General features: G+C 42.9%; 1 protein-coding gene across 10 annotated transcripts in view; it reads left to right on the top strand.

Annotated features, from left to right (window-relative positions):
• ELF2 (E74 like ETS transcription factor 2) overlaps window positions 1-17,493 on the top strand; it is a 68,322-nt gene that overhangs the window by 23,513 nt on the left and 27,316 nt on the right. The window contains exon 1 of one of the 10 annotated variants that reach the window (XM_050946479.1): window positions 4,772-5,467. The exons of the other annotated variants lie outside the window; for them this stretch is intronic. Coding sequence (XP_050802436.1) covers window positions 5,410-5,467 — 58 coding nt within the window. The 5' untranslated portion in view covers window positions 4,772-5,409. Of the gene's footprint in view, window positions 1-4,771; window positions 5,468-17,493 lie in introns of those variants that run through there. 10 annotated transcript variants of the gene reach the window in all.

Genomic DNA, 17,493 nt, shown 5'->3' with positions numbered 1-17,493 from the left:
GAGTTGAAATCACAGGGCTTTATCATGTGGAAGTTGTAGTCCACATCGGCTTGTGCCCCAATGAAGTCTTGCTACACTGCATCATAATAGATGGAGCTAGAATTTAGGCAGTGCATCTTATAAGAGAATTGTTATCTGAAGAGTTACTTTTCCTGTTTATGGACGATAGTATTCAAATACAGGAGAATAAGTGTATTCTCATTGTGTAAGCACTACTTGCCACGTAACTTGATGTAAATCCACCTTCCAGGAGTGGTGTGTTGTGGGTTCAAGCTTTAAGTGGACATGTCTTCAAACTTGTTGTTTTGGCATAACTGGAATTTTACTTGCATGGACAGCATATGGAACATTAAAGTGTATCATTGGGCTGCTTCTGCTATATGCTCTGTACTGCTCTTATACATGAACATTGTTTTTGATATCTGCCCTGGATCTTTTCCTTCCACACAGGTGAGAAGGTGATAGCTCAGTTTCAGTAGTAAGAGGCTTAGACCTAGAGGGACTTGTTTTACTAGAAGGTAGGACCTAGCAGGGCTGCTGGCTCCTTGAGCATCCTAGAGGCTCAGAGTGGAATTCAGAGCTGTTGGCATGTTCAGGCTTGGTGGGCTGCTTGTATAAAAGTGGCCCTTAATCAAGAGAGCTGTAGAGGTTTCTGGACCCTGCATAAGTGATGATTGTAACAGGCATATAAAAACCACAAGGTCTCTACTTATAGGGAGAAAGAGATTATCTTGGTCAGATGATTTCCCAGCTCTTTTTACTACTCTGAAATTCTTAAGAGTCAAATATTAATAATAATCTATGAATATAGCTATAGCACCTTGGGAATGTGAACTGTTATTGACTTAGTTACTAAATAATTATTTCTTCAGAGTTGTCATAGATGTGGCCGTCACTAATTGAAGACGTTTCTGTAGGCATGCCCATTTTCCTGTTCTGCAGCACAGAGAGGTTCGCAGCTGCGTGTAAACAGGTTAAATTGTTTTCCTTCCTAATACATATCTGAATATTGAAAGAAACAATGCATGTAGGCTCTCCTAGTGGAGTGAGACATTAGAGCAAGAGTTCTCAAACTGGGGGTTGGGACCCTTTGGGGGGTGGTGAGGTTATTAAATGGGGCGTTGCGAACTATCAGCCTCCATCCCAAACCCCGCTTCACCTCCAGAATTTATAATGGTGTTAAATATATAAAAAAGTGTTTTTTAATATATAAGAGGAGGTTACACTGAGAGGCTTGCTATGTGAAAGGGGTCACCAGTACAAAAGTTTGAGAACTACTACACTAGTGTGTGCAATATCCTCCCGTCCTGATGAGGGCTGCATCTCAGCAAGTGTTTTATGAAGAACCATGTGGCTGTATTGCAGGTTGCTTGCTAAGGGGATGTGTCCACCTCAAATGCCTCTACTATATAGATGAGGGGTAGGCAACCTATGGCACGGGTGCCGAAGTCAGCACGTGAGCTGATTTTCAGTGGCACTCACACTGCCCAGGTCCTGGCCACCGGTTCGGGGGGCTCTGCATTTTAATTTCATTTTAAATGAAGCTTCTTAAACATTTAAAAAGCCTTATTTACTTTACATACAACAATAGTTTAGTTATATATTATAGACATAGAAAGAGACTTTCTAAAAACATTAAAATGTATTATTGGCACATGGAACCTTAAATTAGAGTGAATAAATGAAGACTCGGCACAGCACTTTTGAAAGGTTGCCCACCCCTGGTACAGATAATCTATGTGCAGAAGAGAAGCTGTTTGCCTTGTGTGACTCATGTCATCTGATGGATGAACAAAAGGTCTTCAGTATCTAGATCCCTCACTGCCAGTATACAAACTCTGATGAGCTAAATTTCCTAAACGCTTTAATGTTTAAAAAAAAAAAAAAAAAAAAAATCTAAACTTTCAGTTCCAGTTGTGACAGTTTTCCCTTCAAACATTGTGGTTTGGAATAAAAGGATTATGATATTGCGTGTGATTTGAGATGTTGAACTGACCTGGATGGGTTCATCCTTCTAATCGCTTCGTCAGCATGAAAAAGGCAAAACTGAGGCTCTGTGAATGAAATTTTTAGAACTTTCTGGCTGATGTGACTGCTGTATTTAAAAAAACCCAAAACACTTGAGAGAAGGAATAGAGAGACCCCTTCTAAAAAAGTTAAGGGAAGTCATAGGAGGACATTTACCCTGCACATGATGGGGTCCTGTATAGCTGGCAGATGTATGAAAGAAGCTGCTTTGAGAAAAACATAGTCTACAGCAGTGGTTCTTAACTGTGGGTTTGTGAACCCTTTCAGGGGGGCCACAGGCCCCCAGAGCTTGAGCCCCAGCACCTCCCGTGGGGTTGAAGCTAGGAGCCATGTGTGGGGTTGAAGCTCCAATTCCTGGTATCCCCTGTGGAGCTGAATCCTGAAGCCACGAGCCTCAGTGCTCCTTATTGGGCAGAAGCCCTGAGCCCATGGACAGAGTTGGGAGGCACATGGGCTGTTGCTTCCTCCCCCCCAAACTACAGTGCAAGAATAGGGCAGTCCTGGGGCAGCTCCACACTCTCCCCCCCCCCCCCCAGCCGCTAGCCTAGCTGCTACCTCTCCGCCTCCCCCCCAGCCCCTAGCTACCCCTTTCCCTGCACCCTGAACTACCCCCCTCCACCAGCACAGCCCCTACCCACCTCCTTCCTTGCACCCTGAGCTAACCCCCTGCCTGTACAGAGCCCCTAGCTATCCCTCTCCCTGTAGCCTAAGCTTTTTTCAAACTTTCTGAGGTGAGCCCCCCACCTTTTGAGTTATAATTTTTGGTTTTTCTCCCCCCTCCCCTGACAGGCAGGTGGCCTGCTGAGATGAGTCAGGGAGAATTGGCACTCCCTTCACAGATCCTGCCATGCAGAGCTGGCTTCAGTCCCGCTGGCACCTACCCACCCAAAACTATGCCTATGCCTGAGTCGCCCCAGCACCCTGGAGTTCTTATAGCATGTTGTGGGGGACCTCAGAAAGAAAAAGGTTGAGAACTCCATGTCTAGATAAAGATTCCTTCTGAAAAGTCCCAGTGCAGTGGATATAGTGCATATACCCACGAGGGTACTTTTAAAGTCAAAGTAAGATACTGTTGTAAAAACTTCAATATACAGCATAGTTTTGCTGATGTTGATAACTGCTCCCAGTACACACAGTTTCAGTTTCAGCTAGATTACATTATAGTTTATAGGTGGACTCTTATCAATAAACAAAGGATAAAAATTCTCTGAATATCACTTCTGTAGGTACTTCCTTTCATGTCAGTCAGGCCATGGCTACACTGGCGCTTTACAGCGCTGCAACTTTTGCGCTCAGGGGTGTGAAAAAACACCCCCCTGAGCGCTGCAAGATACAGCGCTGCAAAGCCTCAGTGTAATCAGTGCCGCAGCGCTGGGAGCACGGCTCCCAGCGCTGCAAGCTACACCCGTAAGGGATGTGGTTTATGTGCAGCGCTGGGAGAGCTCTCTCCCAGCGCTGGCGCTCCGACCACACTCACACTTCAAAGCGCTGCCGCGGCAGTGTTCCAAAATGTCAAGTGTAGCCATACCCTCAGTAAAAGACTAGACTTTGCCACTAAGTAAGCTGCTCTTTAGATATTTAAAAATGGAGTGTTCTTTGAGTAGAATCACACTACTTAGATGAGAGTGCCTAATCTGATATAAGGACAGGTCATTTGCTGTGAAGTTTAACCTGATTTGGTGGGAAGGGTTAAAATTTCCTAAGAAAGATTCATACCATTATTTGGTAGACAGCTAGGAGCTAGGCCTGCCCATGTTTGCACCTCTTTCTCATAGAAATCTGAATGCACATTGGCTGCCTTTCATTTGCCTAAATGAAGACCTGGAGTTTGCCTAAGACAAGACTTTGAACTTTTCACAATTCCTAGAGGGAAGGATATAAAGCTGTTGGAGTCTTCCAGTTCTAAGACTGATGGAAGCTAGCAACCTCAGTGTAGCTCTGGTCTCTCTCAGTAATCAGAATCTTAAATAGATGCTATGATTGAATTATTGCCAGGTAGAGGAATTTTACATGCAGTGGGAGAAATGCTATACCTTGGCACATCTTCTACCAACAAGTCTTAGAGATGGACTTCACAGAGCTGGTCCAGAAAAAATATTTCTGCCAAATCTGAATAAATAACAGCATATTTATAAAGTGTGAGACTACAGTGAATTATTATATAATCCTAGTTCTCTTGAAATAGTCAACTATTGTGGCTGAGTCAAAGGTGAAAGGTAAACAGAGTTTAGCAGTTTTGGCTATAGTTGAGGGACAGTTTAGTGTTTTTTGAATACATCCATGGCAGTAGATAAACCTCTGCCAATCGACCAATATACCAATCTCTTGCAAAGTTTCTTTGTTAAACTACTTGGAGCGGACACAGGCAACAACGCAGTGCCGGAACAATGCATTTTAAGCCTGCGACTGACTTTCATATGTCTTCATGATTCTGGGCTGCGGACGTTTGGGACGCCTTTCTCATGATCTCCAACTCCGAGGAGTTTGTGCCCCAGGAGGAATGGAGAGACAGACCCTGGACACGTTACGGGACGAAGCTCCCTCCCCTTCATATAAAAGCTAGACTCCTCGGAGGATGATGCGTTGCGTGAGCAAAGCCGTTTCGCTGACAGCACGGGTGAGAACAGCCTACTGCCATTCTGCGCGATCCTTCCTGCCAGCTCCGGACTCGCTTCTCCCGGTACAGGAACCCGCCGTTGGCCCCCTCCGTCCCGAGCAGGTGCCACCTCGCTGGCAGCGGGGACGTTTGAAGAAGATTCGCGCTCACCTGCCTGCTCCTAACTGAGCTGAGAAGGGGGCAGTGCAATGGCCTCGAGCCTCCGCTACCCGCAGTCTGCAGACACCCAAGGCAGGGCCGCCGCGTTAGTGCGGAGTCCTGCCTTCTGCACAAGGGCAACGGCGAGCTGCGCACGGCTCCTCTGCCGCGACTGCAGCGTTAGCAAAGGCAATGCTGGGACCCTTCCCGGGCTGCCGGAGCCTGTCGAGAGGAATCGGGCACAGCATTAGCTGCTTGGTGCAACCAGCAGCAGTGCCACTCCCCTGTCTCCTCCCCAGCCGCAGGTGTCTGTTTCCTGGCCTGCTCTAGCCCCCTCCCGCGCCGCGGGCTCCGCCGCTTGCTCTGTGTTGCTGCTGTGAGTGGCAGCCCGCCACTTCCTGTCTGAGGCTGGCGGCGGAAGGATCGTGTGTGCTGTGCTGGAGGAAGCGCTCCCCTGCCGCCGCGTTGTGTTGTGGGGGTGACCCGCGCTGGGCTGTCTGGCGGGCCGCTCGGTGTGCGGAAGGATCCGCGCCGTGTGCCCGCCCCGCGCTGGGGCTGCGTGTGTCCGAGCCCGCCCGCTCCGCGCTCCCTGCGACTCAATGTGAAGCCGCTCCAGCACCATAAACATGGCGACTTCTCTGCATGAGGGGCCCACGAACCAGCTCGACCTGCTCATCCGAGCCGGTAGGTGCCCCGCACAAGTTTCCTCTCCGCCTAGGGGGTGTGCGCCGGAGGCTGCGGGAGCAGCTGCGCACCCTTTGGGCCAGGGGTGGCTACAGCGCTGAAGCCATGGAGGACAAATCAGGAAGTGATCACCTTGGGTAGCAACCTGGCTGGCATGGGGCTAGGCAGCAGGTCGGCGGGCACCTGTCCCTGCAGAAGGGAGCCTCCGTCTCCGGGGAAGTTGTGTCGAGGCGGGCAGCGGAGTTTTGTGGGGATTGTGCTGCTGGGGAGAGAACCAGGAAGTGTGTGGGATTGTCCGTTCTCCCTCCCTGCCATCCCTCCTCCCGCCGCTGCCGCCACGCTGTCTGAGCAGAGAGGCCATGGGCAGCCGCTTCCCCGCGCAAACACTCGTTCTCTCCCTGCATTGGTCGGGGTGGCGGCGGAGTTGCCCCGTTCTCTGGACTAGCGGGCTTCGTGCGGCCCGGGGTGCAGTACCCTGAGCCCGTTGTTACCGTGCCCTTTAAATTCCCCTCTCGCAGGGGCTGGGATCTGTGGTGCTGAGGCGGGACAGGCTCGGGAGCTGCAGGGAGATTGCCCAGCCCACGTGTGCGGCCTGCGGGGCAGTGCACGGGGGTGATAAAGGAAAGTCAATCTCCCCCTCCCCCACAAAACCCCATAGCGGAAGCGCCGAGCACCCTCAGGGGCCCGAGCGCGGGGGGAGTGAGAGCCCAGTTCACCAATCAACTACCGGGGACGTTCGGAATCAGAACGCTGAGGTCTTTGGAGGCGGGGCTCGGCCCGGCCGGACCAATGCGAGCGGGGTAGGAGGGTGAGTGGCAGCTCCCCGTGGCGCTGACAATGCGCGCATGGAATTGGAGGGAAGAGGATTGTAAACACGGAAGTGGGGGGTGGGGTGAAGGTGGCTGCCGCGCTTTGGGGATGGCTGAGTGCTGGGGGAGTGCGGTTGGGACAGGGCCTGCGCTGCTGTCTGGAAGCCGTCTCCCTGCCTGGCCGCGGGGGGAGTTCAGTGGCACCCTGGCCAGAGAAGCGGGCAGTCTCCTCGTGGGGTGGGAGTGCTTTCTGCCTGCCCTTCCCCCACTTGGAGCTGTAGTAAGCGGGCCCGGCCCAGGTGTGGGTGCACGTACCCATGCTTCCGGCGCTGACTCTGTAGCAGGCAGCTCCGCTACTCCACCAGCGCGCGTGGGACTCCTGCCTCCCATAGCGGCCCGGAAGGACGGCTCGACCTTCCCGCCACGCCCCTCAGCGGGGTATATGTGCGGCAGGGGCTACGGTGGTCTGCAGCAGACTGAACTTAATGGAAAACATTGGGCATGGTGTACTACACAAACATACAAAACACGCTTCTACAGGGACATTAACAGAGAAACCTGCAAACTGAAGTTTATGGACTATGACAGAGAAAGGTGTCTCCTTAACATCCCTGGGATTAAAATATGAGTTTTTGCAATCCCACCTGCAGTAATTGAATAAGGGGATCACATCTATTTCAACCAAAGGATGTTGTACAGCAAATCAGAATTCTCCTAGCATTACTCCCTTACTGCCATTCCTATCCTGCTTCCAACTTTTTATGGAGGATGGTGATGGGTACTCCCTTGGATACGAATCTTGAGTCCAAAGGGGCCCCCTCCTGGCCGAGAACCCTGTATTCTGACCTTTATTCACCCCCAACTGTATAGAAGGCATGGATTCTTATGGCTCCTGAGAGAGAGGAAGAAAAAAAAAGAGACTGGGAATGTAATGAAGCAACATCTTCAGACCATTGAGGGGAATTCTTATGTAGCTCAACAATGGTGCCTCAGTCAACTAAAGCATATCCCATGGAAATTCCATTTGGTCATCACACAATGAAGCCACCATCCTGTATATTCAATGAGGTGGGGAGAATAGAGAAAAAGATGGTTGGACCTGCATAGGTTGACAGAGAACTCGAGTGAAATTATTACTTTTTGTTTCCAAATAATTGTAAATACAGCAGTGTTATAGTTTTCAAAATAATGAGTTCTCAACCTGTGTGAATATGTATGTCACAAACAGGTGTAATAGGGTTGTGACATTGCCCTTCCAATATTGTTAAATGAGGACGGGGTCCCAGGCAGATGGGTTGGAGAACCCGAGAAGCAATGCGAAGGCAATGTCCTTGTATATAGAAAGCGCCCCAGAATGGAAAAAAATTGAGAACCACTATCTCAAGGAATTATCTTTACAACCAGCTGCAGAATGCTAATGTGCTTTTAATTAGAAATCTCTATAAAAATAAATTGTTTGCATGTCCATAGAGGTACAGTATTAACACTTCTCTTCTTCATTCTCATAACCGCTCCTTATCTAAACCCTGATGTATAGACAGAATTTGCTGTTAGAATATTGAGACTGGAGACTTCACACCTGTTTGGAATGGTGTTAAATGTATACAAAATCAGGCATAAATCCACATAATGTGCCCTGTTTTTTTAATTAAACTGTAAATTGTACAAATTTTGACTTTAAAATTAAATCATTTTTACAGTGTTGCATGCCTTCTGGAACATATTTCATGAATGACAACAAAATTATACCACACAAAAATATTCTGGAAGTATATTTAGAAATATTTGAAAACAAAGATTAATCCATGTTCATTAGCATTTTAAGAACAAACTAAAGTTGGGATATAGTATAAACATTTTACTGCTGAGTTCATCATCAGGTGAAATATAGCAATGCAATATAGAAGCGTTGGGCTGGATAGGACCTCGAGAAGTCATCAAGTCCAGTTCCTTGCACTGTGGCTGGACCAAGTAAATCTAGACCAGAGGTAGGCAACCTATGGCACGCATGCTGAAGGCGGCACTCGAGCTGATTTTCAGTGGCACTTACGCTGCCCAGGTCCTGGCCACCGGTCCAGGGGACTCTGCATTTAATTTAATTTTAAATGAAGCGTCTTAAACATTTTAAAAGCCTCATTTACTTTACATACAACAATAGTTTAGTTATATATTATAGACTTACAAAAAGACCTTCTAAAAATGTTAAAATGTATTACGGAAACATGAAACCTTAAATTACAGTGAATAAGTGAAGACTCAGCACACCACTTCTGAAAGGTTGCCGATCCCTGATCTAGACCATCACTTTTCAGGTGTTTGTCCAACCTGTTTTTCAAAACTTCCATCGATGGGGGTTCCACAACCTCCCTTCAAAGCTTATTCTAGAGCTTAACTGCCCTTGCAGTTACAAAGATTTTCCCAATATCTAACCTAAATTTCTGTTACTGCAGATTAAGCCCATTGCTTTTTGTCCTATCTTCAGTGGACCTAGTGAACAATTTATCACAATTGTCTTTATAGCAGCCCTTAATGTATTTGAAGATAGTTCTCAGGTTCCCCCTCAGTCTTTTCTCAACATGCCCAGTTTTTTAACCTTTCCTCATAGGTCAAGTTGTCAACTTTTTATCATTTTTGTTGCTCTTCTCTGGACTCTCCAGTTTATATACATTTTTCCTAAAGTATGGTGCCTAGAATTTGGCACAGTACTCCAGCTGAGGCCTCACCAATGCTGGGTAGAGGTGGACAGTTATCTCCTGTGTTTTACATATGACAGTCCTCTTAATACAGCCCAGAATTAGCCTTTTTTGTAGCCACATCACATTCCTGACTCAGACTCAGTTTGTGATCCACTATAAACCCCAGATCTTTTTCAGCAGTACTACTGCCTGGCCAGTTATTCCCCATTTTGAAGTTGTGAAGTTGATGTTTCCTTCGTCACTGAATTTCGTCTTGTTGATTTCAGACCAGTTCTTCAATTTGTCAAGGGCATTTTGAATTCTGATCCTGTCCTGCAAATTGCTTGCAACCTCTGCAAGTTTGGTGTCATCTGCAAATTTTATACACACATTCTCCACTCAATTATCCACATCATTAATGAAAATATTGAATAGTGCCAGGCCTAGGACTGACCCCTGTGGGACCCCACTAGATATGCCCTCCCAGTTTGACAGCAAACCATTGATAGCTACTCTTTGAGTACGGTCTTTCAACAAGTTGTATATCCACCTAGTAATTTCATCTACATCACTTTTCCCTAGTTTGCTTATGAGAATGTCATATGGGACTGTATCAAAAGTTTAACTAAAATCAAGACATATAACATCTCCTGCTTCCCCCCCATCCACTACTAGGTCATTAACCTTGTCAGAGAAGGCAGTTAGGTTAGTTTGGCATGCTCTCTCTTCATTGTCCTTCCTTTACAACTTAAGGATACAGTTCTGCTGCCCTTACTTATATGAGTAGTTACATTGAAGGTTTCATAGAGGCGTAGTATTTAATACTGAAGGCAGTCAATGGAGGATGGATTGCAGGATGGAGTCCTAAATAGGAAGTCTCTGGAGTTTTGCATTTGAATTGGACACTACCATGTAGTTCAATCAGATTCTGACCAGTTGAACATTAATTTGAATTTTTTTAGATGTTATTTAATAATTGTTACTATTTACTTTGGGAAACAACAACAATGGATGCATTTAATATGTAAATGTTCTGTCATCTATCAGTGTACTAAAGGAATATTAAAATGTTTTTGGTGAAAGCAGGGATCTTCTATTGTACACAGAACTCCCCTTCTCTCCTGCCCCCAGCACACACTTCGGACTATTTAAGATGAGCTTGTTTATTTCATTTAACTTCTTAAAATTCAGATTTTTAAAAGAGCAATATTTGTGCTTGGATTTATAATAAATAAATAAAGCACCATCAGTCAAAACTAATAGACACCCCAATAGTGGTTAAAAGAAAAAGAAGAAAATGCAGGAAAAATGCAGCTTGCCTGCCAACAGAACTTGCCCCTTCAAACCAAAATATTCTACATAAAATTACCCAAATTTGGTTACATTTGCATGGTTATCACAGTTTTCACTAGTGAAAAAAAGAGTGTGAAAATAGGAACAACTGAAGTCTAAATCATCTTAAGAATGCCAAGAGATTACAAAAAATAGTAAGGATAGGATTGCCTGATCAACACTAGTGGTATATTTAAATTTAATGTTGTTAATGACGTTAGATCATTTAGAAAGATGCAATTTGAAGATTAAATCCTTGTTGCCTTAGGCAAGTAGAGTAGGCCGAATGACTTAAGTGGGACTTACGAAGGTGAATAGGGTGAGCTGGATGTGGCCCTAAGACCTTGTCTTCACTAGATAATTGAACTGTTTGTAACTGATTCAGTTTAAGCATAAACAGTGTGTTCATACTGGCCATCCTGAATATAAATTTGGCCTTACATTTACACAAGCACTGACTGTCCTAACAGTGTGTTTTTCAGTGCCTGCTGGGTATTCATCCTAGCTGAGCTCCCAGAAGTAGTGCATTCTGGCGGGTTTCACAAAGCCACTGGGACAGTAGTGGGAGCACTAGCTGAATCCTTTCAGTTTGTTTGCATCCACAGTAGCAGCCAGGTGATTTTAACTGGCTTTATTAAGCCTGCTAAAAAGTCACTTAAACCAGATCTTGGTAGACTGTCTGGGGTATTTTTGTATGGACACAAAAAGTGTTCTACAAATGTGCTAGGACCTTTCACTGGTTTATTTTCTTTAGAGTAGAATAGGCCTAGATGTTTGCAAGATATTTCCTTACTTAGCAGATGTGGTGGGCACAACATCTGTCTTTAGCTACCCTTCAACTACTTGATACTCATATTGTGGTGTTGGAAATGCCTATCTGTACAATGCTAGTATGCCTATCACTGCAGTATGTAGACACCATATTTATCTACTTATTTTAATGTATCTATGTGATGTCAAATTGGTTTAGGGAAAGCAATCCTCTAGCCTAAAGAATTGCACTCTTTAGTGCTTTGGCTTTTCTGTTCAGGAAGTCTTCTAATATGTGTTTCTGAGAGCAAAAATTTCTAGCTAGTCTATGGTTAGTTGAAGGCCTGGGCAAAGACGAGACTTACATTGCACCTCAAAAGTGGCAAGGCTCAAGTTCATCCTGATCTTTGGTGGTATGAATTGATCTTAAAATTAAAAAAAAAAATTGGTCATAAGAGCAAAATATTTCTCTCAGTGCTGACCTGATAATTTGCTAATATCTGTACAAAAATTAGTGTTTGGAAACATTTATTCTTGTTTCTACTATTCGGTTTTGTTTTTCTGAAGTGATTTCATTATCACTCTGAAGTATTTTTCAGATGATAATCTTAAATAGTTAATTCAGAGTAGTAGAATTCCAAATGTTCTACAAATAAAATGCCCTTTGGATTTCTGAACAAATTTCTATCAAGAACCACCCAATAGTCTAAAATTGCTTTCAGCAAGTGGGCATATTGTGTTCTGAAAGTTCCTGAGTATTAAATGAATACACATAGAGACAGTTTAGCTATTTAATTAAATTATGATTTAAATACTAACATTTTTCTCTCTTATGTGAAATATTGAAGTAAAATAGTGTTCTTCTGTAGACCTTTATGAAATCATTTAGAATACATTTGCCATTCATGTATTTGTCCAGTTTCAGTGCTTGGAATTATGAATTCTTCACTAAAGTATTGCTCTAGTTGCCACATGGTATTAAATAATATGGTATTGTAAATCAGCTGTTGCAGTTAAATGTTGACCTTGTAATGTTGATAATGATAACTATCAGGATAAAAAGACAGGAAGGGATCTGTTGTGTAATTGTTTTTTTTTTTAAAGTAGCCTTAAAAAAAAACCTAGGCTTTATTTCTATTTGCTTTTGCTCATTTTGTTACTATATTTTATTTGTAACAGTGCTCTCAGTTTTAAAACTTGGTACGTTGCCAGTGTTCTGCTCTGTAATGCTGAAGCACAGCATTGTCAGACTTAATTACCAAGTTTGGTGTTTTATAACAGCTGTTCAGAGCCTTGTATAATCTGCTGTGCATAATGTTTGTTTAGAAAGATGGAAATGAAATAAGAAGACATTTAGGTAATAGTGAACAGAAAACACTGACCTACGTACTTCTTTTTAATAATTAAAACTCTCCTGATTTCTTTACTCTGTTAACTCTCCTCGTGCCTATAGCAAATCCAGCTAGTGATCAGGGTATTAGAAAGAGCCACTCGGCACGTTGTGTTTGGATTGTTCAAAACTTTTTTTTTTAAGAGGAATTAATTTTTTTCTTCACAAAACATTTCAGTAGATGCCATCATTTTATAAACTGTCTAAAAGGTGCCAGAGAATCAAGTTGTTTCAAGTATGTAGTAAGATAAAACTTGGTTTAAAGAATGAATGTGAGCGTCATATTAGTTTTTAACTGTTCCAAATAGATAAGTGTCATTTTCTCTGATTCTGTTACCCAGTTTTGCAAAATTTATCTCCATATGAGTGAATTATTTTGCCTTCTTTGGGAAAGTGGTAATTGATTCATGGGCAATTTTTTTTAAGGTATCAGAATTAGGATTTTATTGAATTGATTAATCAGTACAATTAATATTTATTACATTGAGTTTTTCAGACATGCAAGTGAGTAGTATAGTTATAAAAATATTTCCGTTTGCACTGAATGAGTACCTATGTATGTATGTTAAAAAAAGATGTAAAGAAGTAATTTTTTTTTCTAATCAAGTAAAAGGAGATTATCTTACTATGGCATAGTGCTTATGTATTATAATGATAGGTGTTGAGAGAGAATGGAGGTTTCTAACATAATAAAAGTAGGCTAGCCCAGACAGTCATTCATTGTTGTTGAAAGGCATTTTCTGTGTAGCACCTTCTGGATTATATTTCATTGTGAGAGTGTTTTGTTTTGTTTTTGACTGGTTTTGGATTTTACTGGGGAAGCCTTTTTCTTCCTTTCACTTCCTTTACCTGGTGACATGATAAAAAAGGTGGTGGTGGTCAGGAGTGCAGTCTAATGACCTGCTCTACTTTATCACCCAGATTTCTTGGTGTCTTCAAGGTCAGCCAGCTTAGCTTATTTGTCTCATCTGTTGTCTTGGCAGCAATGGCAGTTCCGGCAAAGTTAGTCTTCTCCCCCAATTAAATCTCCAGGATATCTCTTCTAGTTCCCCTTTCTGTCACGAAGCTTTACCAGATTCTGTTCCTGCCAGACACACGCTACAAGTTTGGGAATTTAAAAGAATTTCCGGAATAGAGTTTGACAGAAGTGGTCTAGGTGTAAAAGGGACTGGAGAGATGTAAAGGGGCTCTCAAATGATACCAGGCAGGGAAGAATTCCTCCAGCACAGGAACTATGGAACTTCGCCACAAGGCTGCCATCCTGGGACCTCTCACAAGCCTGTGCCAAAAAAGAGACACATTGCTGTAATTGAGACTGATCCTCAGAGCTATCTAAATTATGATAAGGGCTGCTTCAACTCCCCAGAAATGCCTGGGAGAGGGAGGACAAAAAGCACCTCTCCTCCCCCTAGGCTGTGCCTCTAAGAGATCAAGCACAACGTACATGTTTGGCGTTAAGAAATGAAAATGACCATATAGGGTGATTTTTTTTCCTCCCTGCAGTTGTGTTATATTAACAGTTATATTAACTTAGCATGTGTGAAAAGCCCTCTTAATGCTCTTTAGGCAGACTAACAGTTATGAAGCTGTGCTAGATGGCTGTGTTGAAGCCTAGAGGAGAGCATGGCTAGCTAACATGGCTTTAAAGGTGATGGCCTCTGTCTTAATGAATGTTTAAAAGGGCTTTTAGATCACCTTAAGCTAACCTTGATTAAACTAACGTGATTGAAAAACACACCCTTTTTGTCCGTCAAGATGGAGACATTGTAATGTTTGGTCTGATGTTTTTATATGATTACTTAAGTATGTTACAGAATTTTACACACATAGTACGTGTGCAAAGGTAGATGAGAGGAGTTTAAAAAAATAGTGTACTTAGGGTTGGCAGAATTCAATTTTTATTTTTTTATAATTTCAACTCAGTGTTAATTTTTAAGCATTTTTATCAATTTTAATTTGGTTTGGGGACTTTATGTGGGGGATGATAAGACAACGGGAAAGGTCAGACAGTAATTATTTAATGACAGTAGACATTGGGTTGAATCCAAAACCCATGCCCTGGCTTCAACCGCGGGAGGTGGGGCTCAGGCTTCACCTTCAGTCCCGGGGATGGGAGCAACCCTGCCTGTAGGTCAGCCTCAGTGCCTTCTCATCCAGTGCTTGCTCTGCCCCCAGAGGCCAGCATGCCTGAGTCTCTCCAGTTTGCTTCTGCCCTGGGCCCAGTGAGTCTTAATACCGGCCTTGTGGGTTACGTAGCTCCATTTATCTGGTGTAAAGGATCTGTTTCAGCGAGAGCAGGACAAATTACACAGGACAGGGAGAATTGTTGTAAACTTAAACAATATATATGAAATATGGATACATTTTTAATTTGACCATCAGCTTCAAAACAACAAAACCCACAGAGTGATAATACTGAACTTCCTTCAAAGTGTTCAGCTACCATTAGGGCTGAAGAACACAGAGGAGGTGATGTGAGTAAGAAACATTAAGCTATTAGCCTTGCAAAATTTAGGAAATACAAAGACAGCTATTTGAATTTTGGTTTTATTTTTGAAGTGGAGATGTACCTCATCTGCTGTGTGTAATTTTTGCACAGGTACTGTCCAATGAATGTTTGAAAAGCCCTCCAAATTAGAGACATTTAATTACAAAACATGAAATATATAAGGATAAGCGAAAGGCGAAGGAACTGCGTGGTACTAAAACAGTAATGAAATCCATAACTACTGTGGATAAAAAGTTTTTTAAGGTTATCTTTCATTGTAGCACAGAAAATGGCTAAAACAAAAAAATCACGAACAATTGCTGAGACTTTGATAATGTTGTGTGCTATTGAAATAACAAAGGAGGTGTTTGGAGAGGAGAAGGCCAAGGTGCTGACAAAACTACCGATGTCAAATGACACTGTCAAGCAACAGATCAGCTCTATGGCAGAAGACATAGTCTCACAGTGTACTGATTGGCTGCGTGACAGTGATGTTGTTATACAACTAGATGAATCCACAGACATTTAGAAGATGTCCCATTTACTTACCTATGTTCGGGGTGTGTGTGTGTGTGTGGAATAAGAAAATAAAGGAAGACTTTTTGTTCTGCAAAGAGCTGAAGACAACAACAAAGTCAGATGTCATTTTCAAACTGTTAGATGATTTTATGATTTCAGCAGAAATCAGCTGAACTAATTGCATCCATGTCTGCACTGATGAAGCCACAGCAATGACCAGAATGCAGTTTAGTGTTGTGCAAAAAATAAAAGCCGTTGCACCTTGCGCTATTTGGACACACTGCTTTCTACACCAAGAGGTGCTTGCTGCAAAAGATACTGAACCAAGTTTTCACAGTGTTCTGAACACAGCGGTAACACTCATTAATTTTATTAAATCCAGAGCACCAAACTCCAAGTGTTTTGCTGCACTTTATGAGGAGGTGGGTACAGAGCACCATTGCTTAGTCACGCATACAGAGGTATGATGGCTATCTTCAGGCAGAATGCTTACCCATATATTTAATCTCAAGGAAGAGTTATTTACTTTCTTAGATAAGAATCCTGAACTTGCCAAAGTGCTGAAAGATGACGCGTGGCAGGCAAAACTGGGTTACCTTACAGACGTATTCAATTAATAAGATAAAACTGCAAGGTGGGAACATTAATTTTATTGTCCACTGTATAAGAATTGAGGCATTCAAAAGACAACTACAGCTCTGGAAAGTTTGTCTGTGGAGCACTACTGATATATTTGAGCTCCTACAATCTTTTATTCAGGAACGAAACGTTGACTTGGATATAATTAAACCTCGGCTAGCAGCACATCTGTCTGGTCTGCTTAACAAATTTAATGCTTATTTTCCTGAACTCACAACAGAACAAGCCGCTACACACGTGAGCTACAGTGAGAACATTGAAGATAAACTTCCATTCCCATGCCATCAAAACTGTTAGAAGAGATCATTGACATTTTGTCAGATAGCTCCCTCAGAACCAGATTCAATTACATGCTGCTGGAGACATTTCAGTGTGAGTGTTCTAATGAATACATCACTGCTTCTTCTGCAGCACCAAAAAATTTGATCCCCTTTAATACCATCTACTTATGTGAAGCCAGATTTTCAGCCATGACATCAATGAAAACAAAGTACCAAACCAGGATGAACAATGACCATGACCTGTGCATGTGCTTGTCAAAGATACTCCCCCACGTCATGACAGAATTCTTGATCAGCACCCTCAACAAGTTTCAGAGAGTAAATAAAAAAAAAAATCAGTTTATTTTTGTGCCTCTATTGTCCATTTTTTTTGGTTAATATTTTGTGTGTGTGTTTAACTGTGTAACTATCCACTTAATACAGCTTTTAATTTACTGGATATGCAGAAAAACAGTTGTTGCGGCACAGGTGGGCCGTGGAGTTTTTATAGCATATTTTGTTTGGTTTTTTGGGGGCGGGAGGGAGGACAGAGAGGGAGGACAGAGAGGGGAGGAGACTTAGAAAGAAAAAGGTTGAGAACCCCTGCTCTTACATGCAGCTGGGACTATACTGGCACCCAGACAGCCCCAGTACTGGGGAAGTGCAAAGGTGATTGAAGCTATTTTTTGTGCCTCTGCTCCTGTGAAAGGCCAAGTGCTCCTCACCTGCAGAGCAGAACCCAGTACCACCTGTAAAAAATGACTGACAACTTCAGATGTAAAATTTATACGGATGTACACAATTTTATTAAATTAGAAGTAGTATAAATTAGTTTACTTAGAACTTAAATCCATCAAAATTGTTTTGTATTCATATAATGCATTTATGTACAGAGCAATAGATCTTGAAAAGGTATAGGGTGCTAACTAGCAATACTGCAAACAGTAATTCCTAAGACAAAGCAAACTAAAACATAATGAAAATTTCACAGCTGACCATGGGGGAAAGTGTCAGAATAATTTTGAAATCTTGTTTGGAAACTTTTTAGGGTTTATTTTATCTAAAATATAACTAGTATCCTGGGACCAACACTACTACAACATGGCATTGAATATAACTTGGCATTTTTAGTTTCCAGACTGATGTGGAATTGAAATTCTATAA

The sequence above is a fragment of the Gopherus flavomarginatus genome, chromosome 3 (assembly GCF_025201925.1).
Source record: "Gopherus flavomarginatus isolate rGopFla2 chromosome 3, rGopFla2.mat.asm, whole genome shotgun sequence".
Classification (NCBI taxonomy): Eukaryota; Metazoa; Chordata; order Testudines; family Testudinidae; genus Gopherus; species Gopherus flavomarginatus.
The sequence above is the reverse complement of the archived record's forward strand: the minus strand, read 5'-3'. Positions and strand labels throughout refer to the sequence as shown.